This window comes from Natrix helvetica, assembly GCF_964273705.1.
Source record: "Natrix helvetica genome assembly, chromosome: 2".
NCBI lineage: Eukaryota > Metazoa > Chordata > Lepidosauria > Squamata > Natricidae > Natrix > Natrix helvetica.
Genome location: NC_138552.1, coordinates 23,524,671 through 23,537,798, shown reverse-complemented (window position 1 = coordinate 23,537,798; position 13,128 = coordinate 23,524,671). Strand labels below are relative to the sequence as shown.

General features: G+C 38.1%; 2 protein-coding genes across 4 annotated transcripts in view; both read left to right on the top strand.

The window, feature by feature from the left end:
- HMGCS1 (3-hydroxy-3-methylglutaryl-CoA synthase 1) overlaps window positions 1–9,605 on the top strand; it is a 31,222-nt gene extending 21,617 nt beyond the window's left edge. For all 3 annotated transcript variants that reach the window (XM_081942234.1, XM_081942233.1, XM_081942232.1), the window contains exons 4-10: window positions 1,486–1,650; window positions 3,218–3,386; window positions 4,305–4,475; window positions 5,131–5,237; window positions 6,468–6,593; window positions 7,479–7,639; window positions 9,029–9,605. In XM_081942234.1, the coding sequence (XP_081798360.1) occupies window positions 1,486–1,650; window positions 3,218–3,386; window positions 4,305–4,475; window positions 5,131–5,237; window positions 6,468–6,593; window positions 7,479–7,639; window positions 9,029–9,121 (992 nt within the window). In that variant the 3' untranslated portion in view covers window positions 9,122–9,605. The remainder of the gene's footprint in view (window positions 1–1,485; window positions 1,651–3,217; window positions 3,387–4,304; window positions 4,476–5,130; window positions 5,238–6,467; window positions 6,594–7,478; window positions 7,640–9,028) is intronic.
- The window catches only part of TMEM267 (transmembrane protein 267), a 437,091-nt gene that overhangs the window by 113,701 nt on the left and 310,262 nt on the right, over window positions 1–13,128 (top strand). The window lies entirely within an intron of this gene.

Sequence of the window (13,128 nt, the reverse complement as noted above, 5' to 3'; positions counted from 1 at the left end):
GCAGGTCATTCCAGAAAAGCAGTAAACGTGTCTTTTAAAAACAGCTCTTATCCACTAGCACAGTGTTTCTCAACCTTGGCAACTTGAAGATGTCTGGACTTCAACTCCCAGAATTCCCCAGCCAGCGAATGCTGGCTGGGGAATTCTGGGAGTTGAAGTCCTGACATCTTCAAGTTGCCAAGGTTGAGAAACACTGCGCTAGCATCATCATTCAGCCATTACAGGTGGTCCTCGACTTACAACCGTCTGTTAAGTGACTGCTTGAAGTTACAACGGCACTGAAAAAACTTAATGAGCATTTGTCATGTTTGCAGCATCCTCCTGGTCACATGATCAAAATTCAGATGCTTGACAGCAGTTCCTATTTATGACGATTGGAATCATGTTTTTACAACCACCTGGTCAGCAAAATCAATGGAGAATCCGGATCCACTTAACAACTGTGTTGCTAACTTGATACCTGTTGTGATTCATTAACAGCTATGGCAAAAGGGGTTGTAAAATGGGGAAAATTCACTTAACAATTGTCTCCCTTAGAAACACATGTTGGACTTACTTGTGGTTTTAAGCCTAGGATTACCTGTATTCAGGCTGATCCAAGCGTTCAAGAGAGGATTTAACTGGGAAACTTAACGTGGATGGGGGAAAGATAAGATTGAAAGGTCTGATCTTCAGAATGGCTTTAGAAAACTGTGTCCAGGGACGAGAAGGGATTTGACATGTGTGCTGCAGCCTAAAGTAGCTAAGTGATGCTTGCTGATCCCACCGCTAAAGTGAGATTAGCTGATTGATGGTTGCTGAGTATCAGATTGTAGGTACAGTTTGTTTCTCACTAAAGTGTGATAAATTGTTTTAAACACTGGAACAACAAAGGCTAACTTTAAACAGTCTCTTGGATAGGTTAGGGATGAAATAAAGGCAATCTCACATGAGAGCCAGGCAGAGTTTTCTGGAATACGTTTGTGCCCTGATTAAGTACAACTGAGGAAAGACTTGTTTATGGCTCATTGTATTGTGCAACCCCAGAACAAAGGTTAAGTTAGTCACCACATCCATTGACAGTTTACTTGCTTTGCTTACTTTGGACTTTTGCACTTTTAAAACATCACAGTAACAAATCTGGAGTAATTGCCTCTTTTTCTACCTGTTAAGAGTACAGTCTTAAGCAATTTTCCAAGTATGGTAGCCAGGATGTTAAACATATTCATTTTCCCACTGGTAATGCAAATGGATTGTTTACATCAGCATTTATACAAACAAACTGGCTCAAAAGATCAAGAGAACTGAATACAATAATTCTACAAAGGCGCTCTCTTTGGATGTTAAATACTGCACTTTCCATTTTCTCAGAGAAATGAAAAATTGAAAATACTATCTCACTTCTTCAACACTTCCCATTAACTCTAGTTCTGCATAATGCATCTCTGTGTTGGAAAAACAGCTTGTGAATGTCTAACTCTTTCCTATGTGGCTTTTTCCCTTTAGGATTGCGTGGGACTCACATGCAGCATGCATATGACTTTTATAAACCTGATATGGTATCTGAGTATCCTGTGGTGGACGGCAAGCTTTCCATACAATGCTACCTCAATGCACTGGATCGCTGTTACAATGTCTATCGCAAGAAAATCTATGCCCAATGGCAGAAAGGTACCTTTTGCTAGAAAATGTAGTTAAAGACTCAGGCTCCCCTTTTTTCTCTTTGGGATGTTATTCTTTTCTATAACATTTTGAAAGCTGCTACAGACATAAAACATTTTCCATTCACACTTGAAAATGGCACACAAATCTTTTACTGCTTTAGGAGCAAAACAGAAGATCTCGAAACTAAATGTTCACTGCAAGGACATTGTAGCAATTTATTAATACCATTTTGACTCAGGAAGGGCTTTGTTTGAAGTGCTAATAGGTTTTGAGAGGTGTGTTTTAATAATGCACAAGACCTATACCTGGGATGGCGAACCTATGCATGCGTGCCACAGGCGGCACGCGAATCCATTTGTCAGGGCACGCGAGGCGTTGCCCTGTCAGCTGAGTTCAGCCTTTTTTAAAGCCATTTTTCACCCTCCCCAGGCTCTAAGCGCTTTATAGGAGCCTGGGGAGGGCGAAAAGAGCCTCTCCTGCCCTGCCCCCCTCCCGGAGGCCCTCCGGAGGCTTCAGGAGCTTCCCTGAAGCCTCCGGATCGCAAAAAAACAGCCCTATGGGCAAACCGGAAGTTCGGGAATGGACTTTCAGTTTGCTCATAGGGGCATTTTTCCCTGAAGCCTCCGGAGGCCCTCCGGGGGGGCGGGAGAGGCTGTTTCCTATAAAACCTATGAAGCCTTGGGAGGGCGAAAAAAACATGCAAAAAATGGAGAGCGCGTCTCATGTGCGCATGCGCACTGGGGGGTGTCACACATTGCATTATGGGTGCGGCACGCCTGCGCACGCCCCCCCCTACACTCCCCCCACTTCTGGCATCGCTGACCTATGCGTTTTTAAGGGAGAAAGACCACCTGATAATTTTTAGAAAGTGGGTAAACACTGGATGGGGAAAAATAGGTATTTCAAAAGAGCAGTAGCACTTATATACTGCTTCATAGTGCTTTACAGCCCCCTCTAAGCGGTTTACAGAGTCAGCATATTGCCCTCAATAATCTGGGTCCTCACTTTACTGATCTCGGAAGGATGGAAGGCTGAGTCAGCCTTGAGCCAGTGAGACCCGAACTGCCAAACTGCTGGCATCCGCCAGTCAGCAGAATTGGCCTGCAGTACTGCACCTCTTTAAAGAGAGTATACTATTCCAGTCATGAAATAACATGATGTAAGATGCAGGTATTGTAAATAAATGAATTGTGCCTCATTGAAAGAACAGGTAAAGAAGGCATGGGTATGCAAGAGTAAGGAATAACTAGAGCACATCAATAAATAAATACTTAGCCCTATGTGTTTTGAGGCTTTAATCAAACCGGGATGGTTTGTGTTTGTTGCTACTCTGAGTCTTCTGAGAGATGGTGTCAAATTTTGTTAAAATGCTAAGTGTAAGATTTGTAGATTGTAAACACTGTTTTCAAGAGTCTTAATCTTAGAATAACTAATATATTTACATTCCAGGATCATGTTTGCTTACATGGAAATAAGCTCTGTTTTACAACGGCATATGTGGGATTTGCAGTTTTAGACAGATCATTTCTAGAATGCCATTGTTTTTTATTGTTTTTCTTTCTATTTTTTTCAGAGGGAATTGACAAGGACTTCACCCTGAAAGATTTTGGCTTCATAATCTTCCATTCCCCATATTGCAAACTTGTTCAGAAATCTGTAGCCCGCCTGCTTCTGAATGACTTTCTTAATGAGCCAACACTCTCGAAAGAAAATGACATTTACAATGGCCTGGAAGCATTTAGGTAAACTATCCCAATACAAGAGATAATCTCAAAAGCAAGATTTGGCAAATATTTTTAACACTGTACTTAATGGCAATATATAATTGAGACCTACATAATTATGTGTCACCCAAATGTTTTATTCTCATTGGTTAAAGATAATTTGTACCAAGCCTCCTCACAGATGGCTGAAACAATGGATTGTGTCCAACAATGTTTATCTACTAAAAGAAGAGTGTGGGCTGAAAAGTTGATGTTTTTTGGACATGCTTATGGATAAGGGAAGGGATATGGGATAAAGATCTATTTAACTTTATAGAAGGTGAAGAGTGATTACGTTTGTTTACACTTGTTTTGTTAAAGGTTGGAAGTTGCTTCCATATCTATTTGTTTTCTTTTTATTATATTTCTTTTCATCTTTCATTCTTTTTTTGTCTGCTTATTAATCTTTCAATTTTATTTTCTTTACATTTAGCTTGTATCAGTTTTTACTATTGTAAATAAAATGCTTAATAAAATTATATATAAGAAAGGAAAGAGCTTGTGCCAACAGAAAGGGTTATCCCTCTTTTATATGCCATCCTAATAAGTGCCCGAGATCTGCTGTTGAGTGCCCAGTGATCCACAGTGACACACTAAGGGCATATAAAGAAAATGTTAAGAAGAAGAAAGCGAGAGAAAGATTCTTTGCACAAGTCAAGATGATAGCTGAACTGTAGCATAAAAGTAAATAGAGTTTTCTAAATAATTCAGTGAAATTTATATCACAGTAAGTGAGTTTAGATTGTGAAGCTTTAGGATTGTTCCTCATATACGTAATCCAATATATATAAATCCTTTGATAACATGTCTTCCAAATCATCGCTAATCTCAAATCACCCAGCAGGTTGAAAAAAGGATTCTGTATGTATTTATTCTACATATTTATCTTACTTTCAGAGATCTAAAACTGGAAGACACCTACTTTGACAGAGATGTGGAAAAAGCTTTTATGAAGGCTAGCTCTGAAATCTTCAGCCAAAAAACAAAGGCTTCTTTGCTTGTCTCTAATCAAAATGGAAATATGTATACACCATCTGTTTATGGCTGCCTTGCTTCTCTGTTAGCCCAGTAAGTATGATGGTAATAGTTTGAGATGCATTGAAATGATTTGATTGATTCAGATAGCATATTCCTAAAGCCCAGGTTTAATTTGTCAAGAAACAAGAGACAAATCCCCAAGATGTTAATGGTATTTTTATTGTAAGTTCCCCAAATATATTTTTTCTAGAAACAATATAGGAATTTCTGAAAATGAAAATCTTGGTAATTTACACACCATTAATATACTGTTTCAAAAATCCATACATTTCTAAGAATTCCTAAAAATTGCTTTCTGGTACATTTTGTGGGTAGAAAACAATTGTGAATACTTGAGGAGAAGCAGGAAAGAAGAAAAATGTAAAGAAAAGGCATTTACCTTTAAACAGCAAGGCTGCCTGTTTTCTTTTTATCTAAATATAATATTTGCTTTTACATTAACATCCAATGACACTCTCCTATAAATGTATGTAGTATTGTACATGAAATAGAACAAAAGACAATAAGAATGGACTTAGCATTTTCCCAAGAGCAATTAGGAAAATGAGAAAAAAGTGACAATGCTATTTAATAGGAAACATTGGCTGTAACAAGCCAATAAGATTTTCTGGATAAATAACCACGAGATGCTTTCCTTCATCTTCTTTAAACTTTTTGCTAACTACTGGACTCCTGTGACATGCAGGTACTCTCCACAGCAACTGGCAGGACAAAGGATTGGAGTTTTCTCATATGGTTCTGGTTTTGCTGCTACCCTCTATTCCATCAAGGTTAGCCAAGATGCAACTCCAGGTGAGGAAAGCCACCCGGGGTGTGCGTACTCATGCATGCACACACAATAAGATGTGGCCAATTTTGAATTCCTATTGGGTGTAAATACTAATAGTTGTTTATAGTGCTGCGACTCTGTGCAAGCATACAATTCAACATATTTAGAATCTTGAGTTTAAAATTTTTAAAAGGGTATATAGCACATGTGATTGTGGAGATATGAATATGTATATATGCTGTTGCTTCCTGAGGAACCTTTGAAAGCCCAAAGTTGCTGATCATACATAGAGAGGTGAATTCACGTTAGGGAAATGCCAATCCTTAGCAGCTATTACTGGTTATATTTTGATTCCATGTGTTGTGATTAGGTCATATTCTTGTCTCTTAAGTCCACTACTTACCCCCAAGTCTTCTCTACAGCAGTCTTTCCCTCCCAATTTGTGTTATTCGGGTATCTTCAACTCACATCATTCTGAACATTATAGGAATTCAATCAGTGGTGGGATTCAAATAATTTAACACCCGCTTCTCTGCCCTAATGATTTCTTCCAACAACCAGTTCACCAAACTGCTCAGAAAGTTAACAACCGAAGTTTCTCCCGAAGTGGTGCGAACTGACTGAATCCCACCACTGAATTCAACCATTCTGGAGGGCAATAGATTGGGAAGGGACTCCCATGTATAATAGAAATCTCTTTTGTACAAAACATTAAAACTAAAGGAAGTTGCTTCTGTGGTCTACTATAATTTTCTCTGAAGCAAATTATTTTAGAAGGTCCGGGCAGCGTTTCAGGTTAGATTCCAAAAAGATACTTTGGCTTGGACCAGAGTGCGAATGTAGCAGTACTTGTGACTCTTTAAAACAATTATATTGATTCAGATGCTTTAAGGAGTTTCTGACAGATCTTGCATTTCCGGCCTCACATGGTCTGAAGCATATTTTGGATACAGATCTGTCGCATTGTTCAGCCCTATTGCATAGATTTAAAATTTATCAGAATTCAGCTGCAATGATGAGTCCTGTTATAATGTGGGATATAATTGTTTATGCTGGCATGAATGTCAGGAAACTTTTAAGAAGTTTCTGCTGAGTTTCTGCTTTAGTAGTTTCTTTGAGTTCCCCTTTCGGGGTATATATAGGAAATCAAAGGGTTGTATTACTTGCTTTATTCTTGCATGTCCAAGTCTGTAGCTGTTTATGTATTATAATATTGTTTCCAACAAAATGTAAATTACTCCTTTATACTGCAGGCTCTTCTCTGGATAAAATAATAGCAAGCCTGACTGATTTGAAAGCAAGGCTTGATTCAAGGAAATGTATCTCACCAGAAATATTTGCTGAAAACATGATGCTGAGAGAAAAAACTCACCACCTAGGTGAGTAATGGAGGATCTATGATATTTTTGATCTTGATTTAGTCATAATTGGTGTATGTTCATGGAAATGAATAGGACCCATATCAGTAAATTTGTCAAATTTGGTGAGTTTGTTTATTTTAATCAAATCCATCTTTTCTAAGATGACATTAAGGACAATGTACTGTACATTAAAAAGTACAGACACATAAAAATATTGATGGTTATTTTTCTAACAACAATAATGAAATGAATCTATCTTTTCCAATTATTAGGGAACTTTCCATTGAGTTAGAGATATGTGGATAAGTTAAGCCATATCTAGGAAATAAAACCATCCCATTTGTGATTAATAAGGATTTGCACCTTCCATCCCCTTTTAACTTCTGAGCTGAATTATCTGAGTAACATATTTTGTATTCAGATAGTAAACCTTGATACATAAAATGTATTACAGTCCCCATTGAAGGAGATTTGCTAATAAATGGGAAGGTTATTAACAGATTAGGATCAATAGCTTTTAAAAAATTATATTTGTTGCACTAATATACTCTGTAGCCCTACTGCATTCCTAGAAACCATAACGCTTGTAACTACTGACTTCTCTCTAAAAATATGCAAAATTGTAGAAAACAAAAATGTTTAGTAACTTTTGGTTTTCTGTGTTCATGTGTAAGATTACTTTAGGTTTTAGGTGTTTTTATTTTTTTTAAGAAATAGAATTTCAAGAAAAACATATACTTATTAAACTTGAATTGACTTTTTACTTTTTATTTTTGGGACCCTTAACTTTATTCAAAGTAATGAGTCATCTGAAAAGGTGCTGATCGCTACAGTATGCGAATACCTGGGATAAAATGCCTATTTTGAATTTCTGCTTCCCCACCCTCCTAATTTTTTTTACAGCAAACTACATCCCCCAGTGTTCAGTGGATGATCTTTTTGAGGGAACATGGTACTTAGTACGAGTTGATGAAAAGCATAGAAGGACATATGCCCGTCGTCCCATGCTGGGTGACAGACCTCTGGAAGCAGGAGTGGAAGTTCATCTGAACCTGGCTGGCGAGGTAAGCGGGCAGTCATATAATCTCCCTCCCTCCCTTATATTCAAGGGCAAGTGCACATATTGACTGGGTTTAAGACTGCGTAATTGCAAGTCTTAATTATTATTTAAAACTGCATAATTGGATATTCCTTTCCCCTTCTATTTTAACTACGACTTTGCTGAAGTTGAAGTCTTGGCCAAATAGAAATTCTGCTTAAATGCAAACCTGTGTGCCCTGAATACTATCAATGTTAGTGCTGATCAGTCTGTGTGACTCAAAGGAAGGGTATTTTTGTGGGAAGAAGTGCAGCAGTCTGCTTGCTTTCTCTAAACACATGTCCCTGCTATTTTGCATGTTGGTTTTCTCTTAACTGTCTCTTTGGTATTTCTATCTCCTGCAAAATAAAGAGCTGTACAACAAACACATAGCAAAGTGCATCTGTATTTGTTATTCTAGCAAATCAGAGTCTTAAATCCTATTAAATCATGTCTATTCTCAATTTCTTGAGCTAATGTAAAAGGGAATCTTCTCTCAAATTTCAATTTCTCCTACGTAGTGCATGTAGTTTTTGTGGCTCTATATATTGTCCAAAAATTATAAATTGGACTTTCCTTAAATTTGGAACATGATACTCAAAATTATTTGTTTTCATTCTCCAAATTTTAAAGCATGCCAGGTTATTTCATGCTATTATCCAATTCTTACCTAATTATAATTTATTGTCACCGATGTCCTTTAAATCTGGGGCATGGTTTTCTAGGGATTTTTGGCATTCTTTGTTCAATTATTCAGTTGAGAATAAATTGCCACCCCCAATATGTGCTGGGCTTTGACCTGTTCTCTCTCCATGTGCTTCAGTCCAGAGAACTGAAACTGCCACTTGGTTCAGGGGTGGGTTCCTACCAACGTCAGTACCAGTTCACTGCCCACATGCACAATTCACTGTAAATTGTTCTGTGCATGTGCGAAGAACATAAAAAACTACTAAAAACATGCTGGCAATGGCAGCGCAAACCGGGGAACCAGTTTTGGGGCGTGGCCAGCCTGGGTCACTGCTGGTTCTGCAACCCAGGCCAAATTACCACTACCGGTTACCTCGAACTGGTGCAAACCGGTAGAAACTCACCTCTGACTTGGTTATGCTTTATAGAGAATTGTCTGCACTAACATTACTAACATTTTTCAACTTTGGCAACTTAAAAATGCATGGACTTCAACTCCCAGAATTCAGCCTGAACAGTATTTAGCACTATGTAGCTCAAGTATCTACAACCGTGTATTTATTATTAGGCTACTCTTTCCTTGTGTGTCATTAGGTTTTCTCATTACGTTTTGAAACACACATTTTAAATAACCGTCAGCTTTGTTTTTTGATGGGTTCTAATCTATGGCTTCTTTCTCCTTTCCTAGCATATTCCCAGCCCTGCCAAGAAAGTACCACGAATTCCTGCAAAAATGGACACTGAAGCAGTTGCTGTTACCCTTTCCAATGGGGAGCATTAAGACGCCTCTGTGAGGTGGAAGCCGATTAGATACGGGGAACATGGGGACATACATGGGATTAACCTGTTATAACCCACATTCAGCTGTACAATACTGCTTAGCTGGGGCATGAAAAGTGTTAAGCTTGACACTCTGTTGTCTGATGCGGTTTGTTGATGTATGTAGTTTAATAACACTAAAGTTCTTGTGCTTCTTGGAACTAAAATTACCAAGGGCTCTTTGTGAAAACATAGTTTTTATTAAAAAAAATAGTCATGATTCAGGAATAGGTTATGTAACTTCAGTTGTTGTCCTCCTCCTACCCTTTTTTGACTAAGATCTATATAACATTTTCTGAAACTATAGTTTCCAGAGAAAAAGCCAGATTTGTTATAAAAATCATTATTGCGATCAGTTATTGTGATTTAAAGCCTTTCATATCTCTATTTGATCTTAGTGTTAGGGTCCTATGTGCCTTAACAATAAAAATGCCCTAAATCTTAAATATGACTCTGATTCCACTTTTCAGAAATCCCCACATTTTTGAGGTCAGTGCAACTCACTCGTTCTTCAAGGTGCTAATAATTGGATATAGTGGGGTTTTTTTTCCAGTTGTTCTTTCTACCCTATCAAGAAAGCTGCAGGCATGTAACTATTGATAAGATGGCTTCCAGTTGTGTGTGTGTGTGTGTGTGTGTGTTTACACTTTTGTAAACGCCTTTTGCTTCCCTTCTCCCAAATATAATGTTTCTGTTCTGAGCAGATTTTCTTCGCTGAAAGTACTGTCCGAATAGTGGCCATTTAATTAAAAAATGGTTGGAAAATAAATTTTTTGGGACCTCTCCCTTGTAATCTTTTATAAAGGTTACTCAAGAGTAGGGTTTGTATCATTGGCTTCTAGGTGACAAAGATCTGATCAGATGTTCAATCCAAGATCAATGATCCTGAACATTTTGTGCTGTTTTAGGGTTGTGTTGAAAAGTTGTTCTGAAAGAATATCTGTGGCTTTGCACTTGTGTAAGTTGTTTGGTATTTCAGGCTTATGTAACATTCAGTTTTACCTCTGAAGGCATACTCAAAGACTGCAATCTCCAAGCACTTAAAAGCAGACATGCCTCTTTTGAACACAACTCACCAGATAATGCATCTGGCTTGCTAAATGTGGCTCCTATCTTGATTGCCAATCTTGGACAGCAAAAACCTAGAGCATTAGTCAAGGGAAATACATTACTTGCAAGCTGATTTTTGGCCTGTGAGTTCTCCTTAAGCATAATTCAATAATTTCTGTAGAACTCCAACCACACTAAGTGTTTGAACCTTTGCAAATATAGGCTTCACTGAGAGAATCCATTTGCCTTTTGGATGAACTGGAACTTAAGAGAGAGAGAGATCTTCCTGGCTTGTAGAATATAATGCATTTACATTGAAGTTTCTGTTTTGGTTCCTTTTCCTTTTTTTTAAAATAGTTCAAAAAGCATTGTCTAATAAAACTTGAAGAACTAATGCAGATTGTGCAAATATCACAAGATGCATGGTTTTGTGTTACCCAGCTTTTCTTTTTTTAAAGTGACAAAGGTTTGGCAATCTCTACATATGTATATCCTTTGATTTAACATTAACTGATTAAACTGGTGGCTTAAGAGCTGTAGGATTCATTTTTATGTCAGAAATGTATCCAGTCCATTGCAGGCAATGGATAGGCTGAGAAAACTGTAGCACAAATTTAACCTTTATAAACCTCACAAAGCAATGAGGCAAATGCCTTGTAAAAATAAATGTTAAAACTCTTTGAATCTTTTGTGTCAGTGAAGTTATGCTTTATATCCTATGAACCTGTCAACAAGGAATTAATAGCAGGCATTTCCAAAGACAGATCTACATAATTAAGCCGATAAGTCATCCAAGTTTGCACTGGGTGCCATGGTGCTTTAAAGATTAGCCTAGTTCTATGTATATGCTTTCTTGGAACGTGGTCCAGATGCATAAAGTACAAGAGCCTTCTAAAAATAAAATGATCTTTGAAGTGCTGCAAAAAAATTAACATGGCTATTGCCTTCAGGCTGCTGTTTTACATTCAGATTATACATGCTTTGGAATCAGCACGTTTTGGCATGTCCTCTTCTGCATCATCATTTTAGAGAGATCTGATTCAACAAATGGATTTTGGGATTTGGTTGAGAGGCTAAATCAGCTACCACTTTCTGTCTCAAACATGTGAAAGTATAGGGGAAAAAAGGGAGAAAATTAGAATTCTCTTTTCATCCTATTTTAATGGGGGGGCAGATGTTTCTTCTGATTTTTTTCAGTTTGATATTTTTTCATCGTTTCCATGCTTTCCTATTTCAACTGTGTTCTAATACAATTCCGTATCTGAAGGAAAATGTTAATGTGAGGAAATTGCCTTTTGGAGAACATGCTTCTGACCTTAAATCAGAAACATTTTGAATATTTATAGTTCATTCCCATTTGTAACGTCAAGAGTGTCAGCCCAGTAGTGTGGTGAGAATAAATGGATCAGAGTCATAGAACTGGTAAGGACAACAAGGATCATCCAGTTCAACCCTCTGCAATGCATGGCCAACCAGTTAAACACTCCATGGGAAATGGCTGTACAGCTTCCTAAAAACTCCAGAAATGGAAACCCTACAACCTTCATGAGATCATATATCTTACTAAGCCATAAGGTACTTTGTGTGCTTGTTTGCTCAGCCCTGGGGTATGCAATTTGTAAATGGTATAATGTGTTGGGTACATTCAGCTAACCATGACTTATTCAACAAACAATGAGTTACTATGATTTGGGAACTCCCATCAATGGACATGAGAATCAGACAAATGATCTAGATCACGGGTGTCAAACCTGCGGTGTCCCATTGTCACGTGACATTTCACATTTTCCCCATTTGTGGAATTGGGGTGGGCGTGGCCTGCGTGTGATGCATCCGGCCCGCGGGCTGCCAATTTGACACCCCTGATCTACATTTAACACAAAAGCATGGGTATTAAACATAACTACTGTTGAATTCCACTCCCATTGGAGTTGGGATCACCAGCTTGTAAACATCAGGTATTTGGAGCAATCTAAATAGTATCTACAGAATTCCCGGATTACATGTTTTAAAATTGTATTTACACAGAGATGGCTAGTCTTTTACAAAAGCACTAATGAATGCTTGTTAATTCTGGGTGAAGAACTGTCCATCTGCCTGGGCATGTTAGATGATCCAATGAGGTGGGAGTGCCCCAATTTAAAACTCATACTCTTGGCATCATTTTGGTTTTTCTGCTGGGATATTCCAGGAAGCTTCTCAGTGGCTTCAGTTAACAGTAGAGAAAATATCAGACAACCAGAGCATCTGTAACTATAGCTTTCTCTTGACTTGCTAGATGTTTTTCTTAGATCTACATACCTAAGTCAGTGGGTTTTAAAGACTTTTCCTACCATTGTTGTTTGATGATTGAATGACAAATGTACATGGAAAAATGCTGTGTTTTCATGAGAATTATGATGCTTACAGTTTGAAAACCAAATGATGTGTTATTTCAGAGTTGGTACTGAAGGGCATATATACTAAACATAGCCAAATGTCTATGGAGATTCTCAGTCGTCCAGGTCATGGTTGTCCCAAAGGTGCTTTTTCAAGAGGCAACTGGGCTTTGTTTTTCCTTTGAAGACGTTTTGCTTCTCATCCAAGAAGTGAAGAAGCTTCTTGAATGGGAAGACAAACTTCTTCAAAAAAAACCGGAAAGTCCAGTTGCCTCTTGAAAAAGCACTTTTGGGAGTAAACATAGTTAATGTAGTTTCCCATCCAGAAAAACAAAAATGATTACTAAGAAAATACCAGATTGTGACCTGGCTCAAGACTTCAACAAGGGACAACATATTTTAATCCTGTTTAGTTTCATTCATGTCAGGCTCCCCAGAAAGGACTAGACCAGTGGTGGGTTCCGGATCCCGTTGCACCCGGGTGGTTGCAACAGGGCCCAGCGTCCTCCACATGAACATGCGCAGCGCGTGCATGCATCTT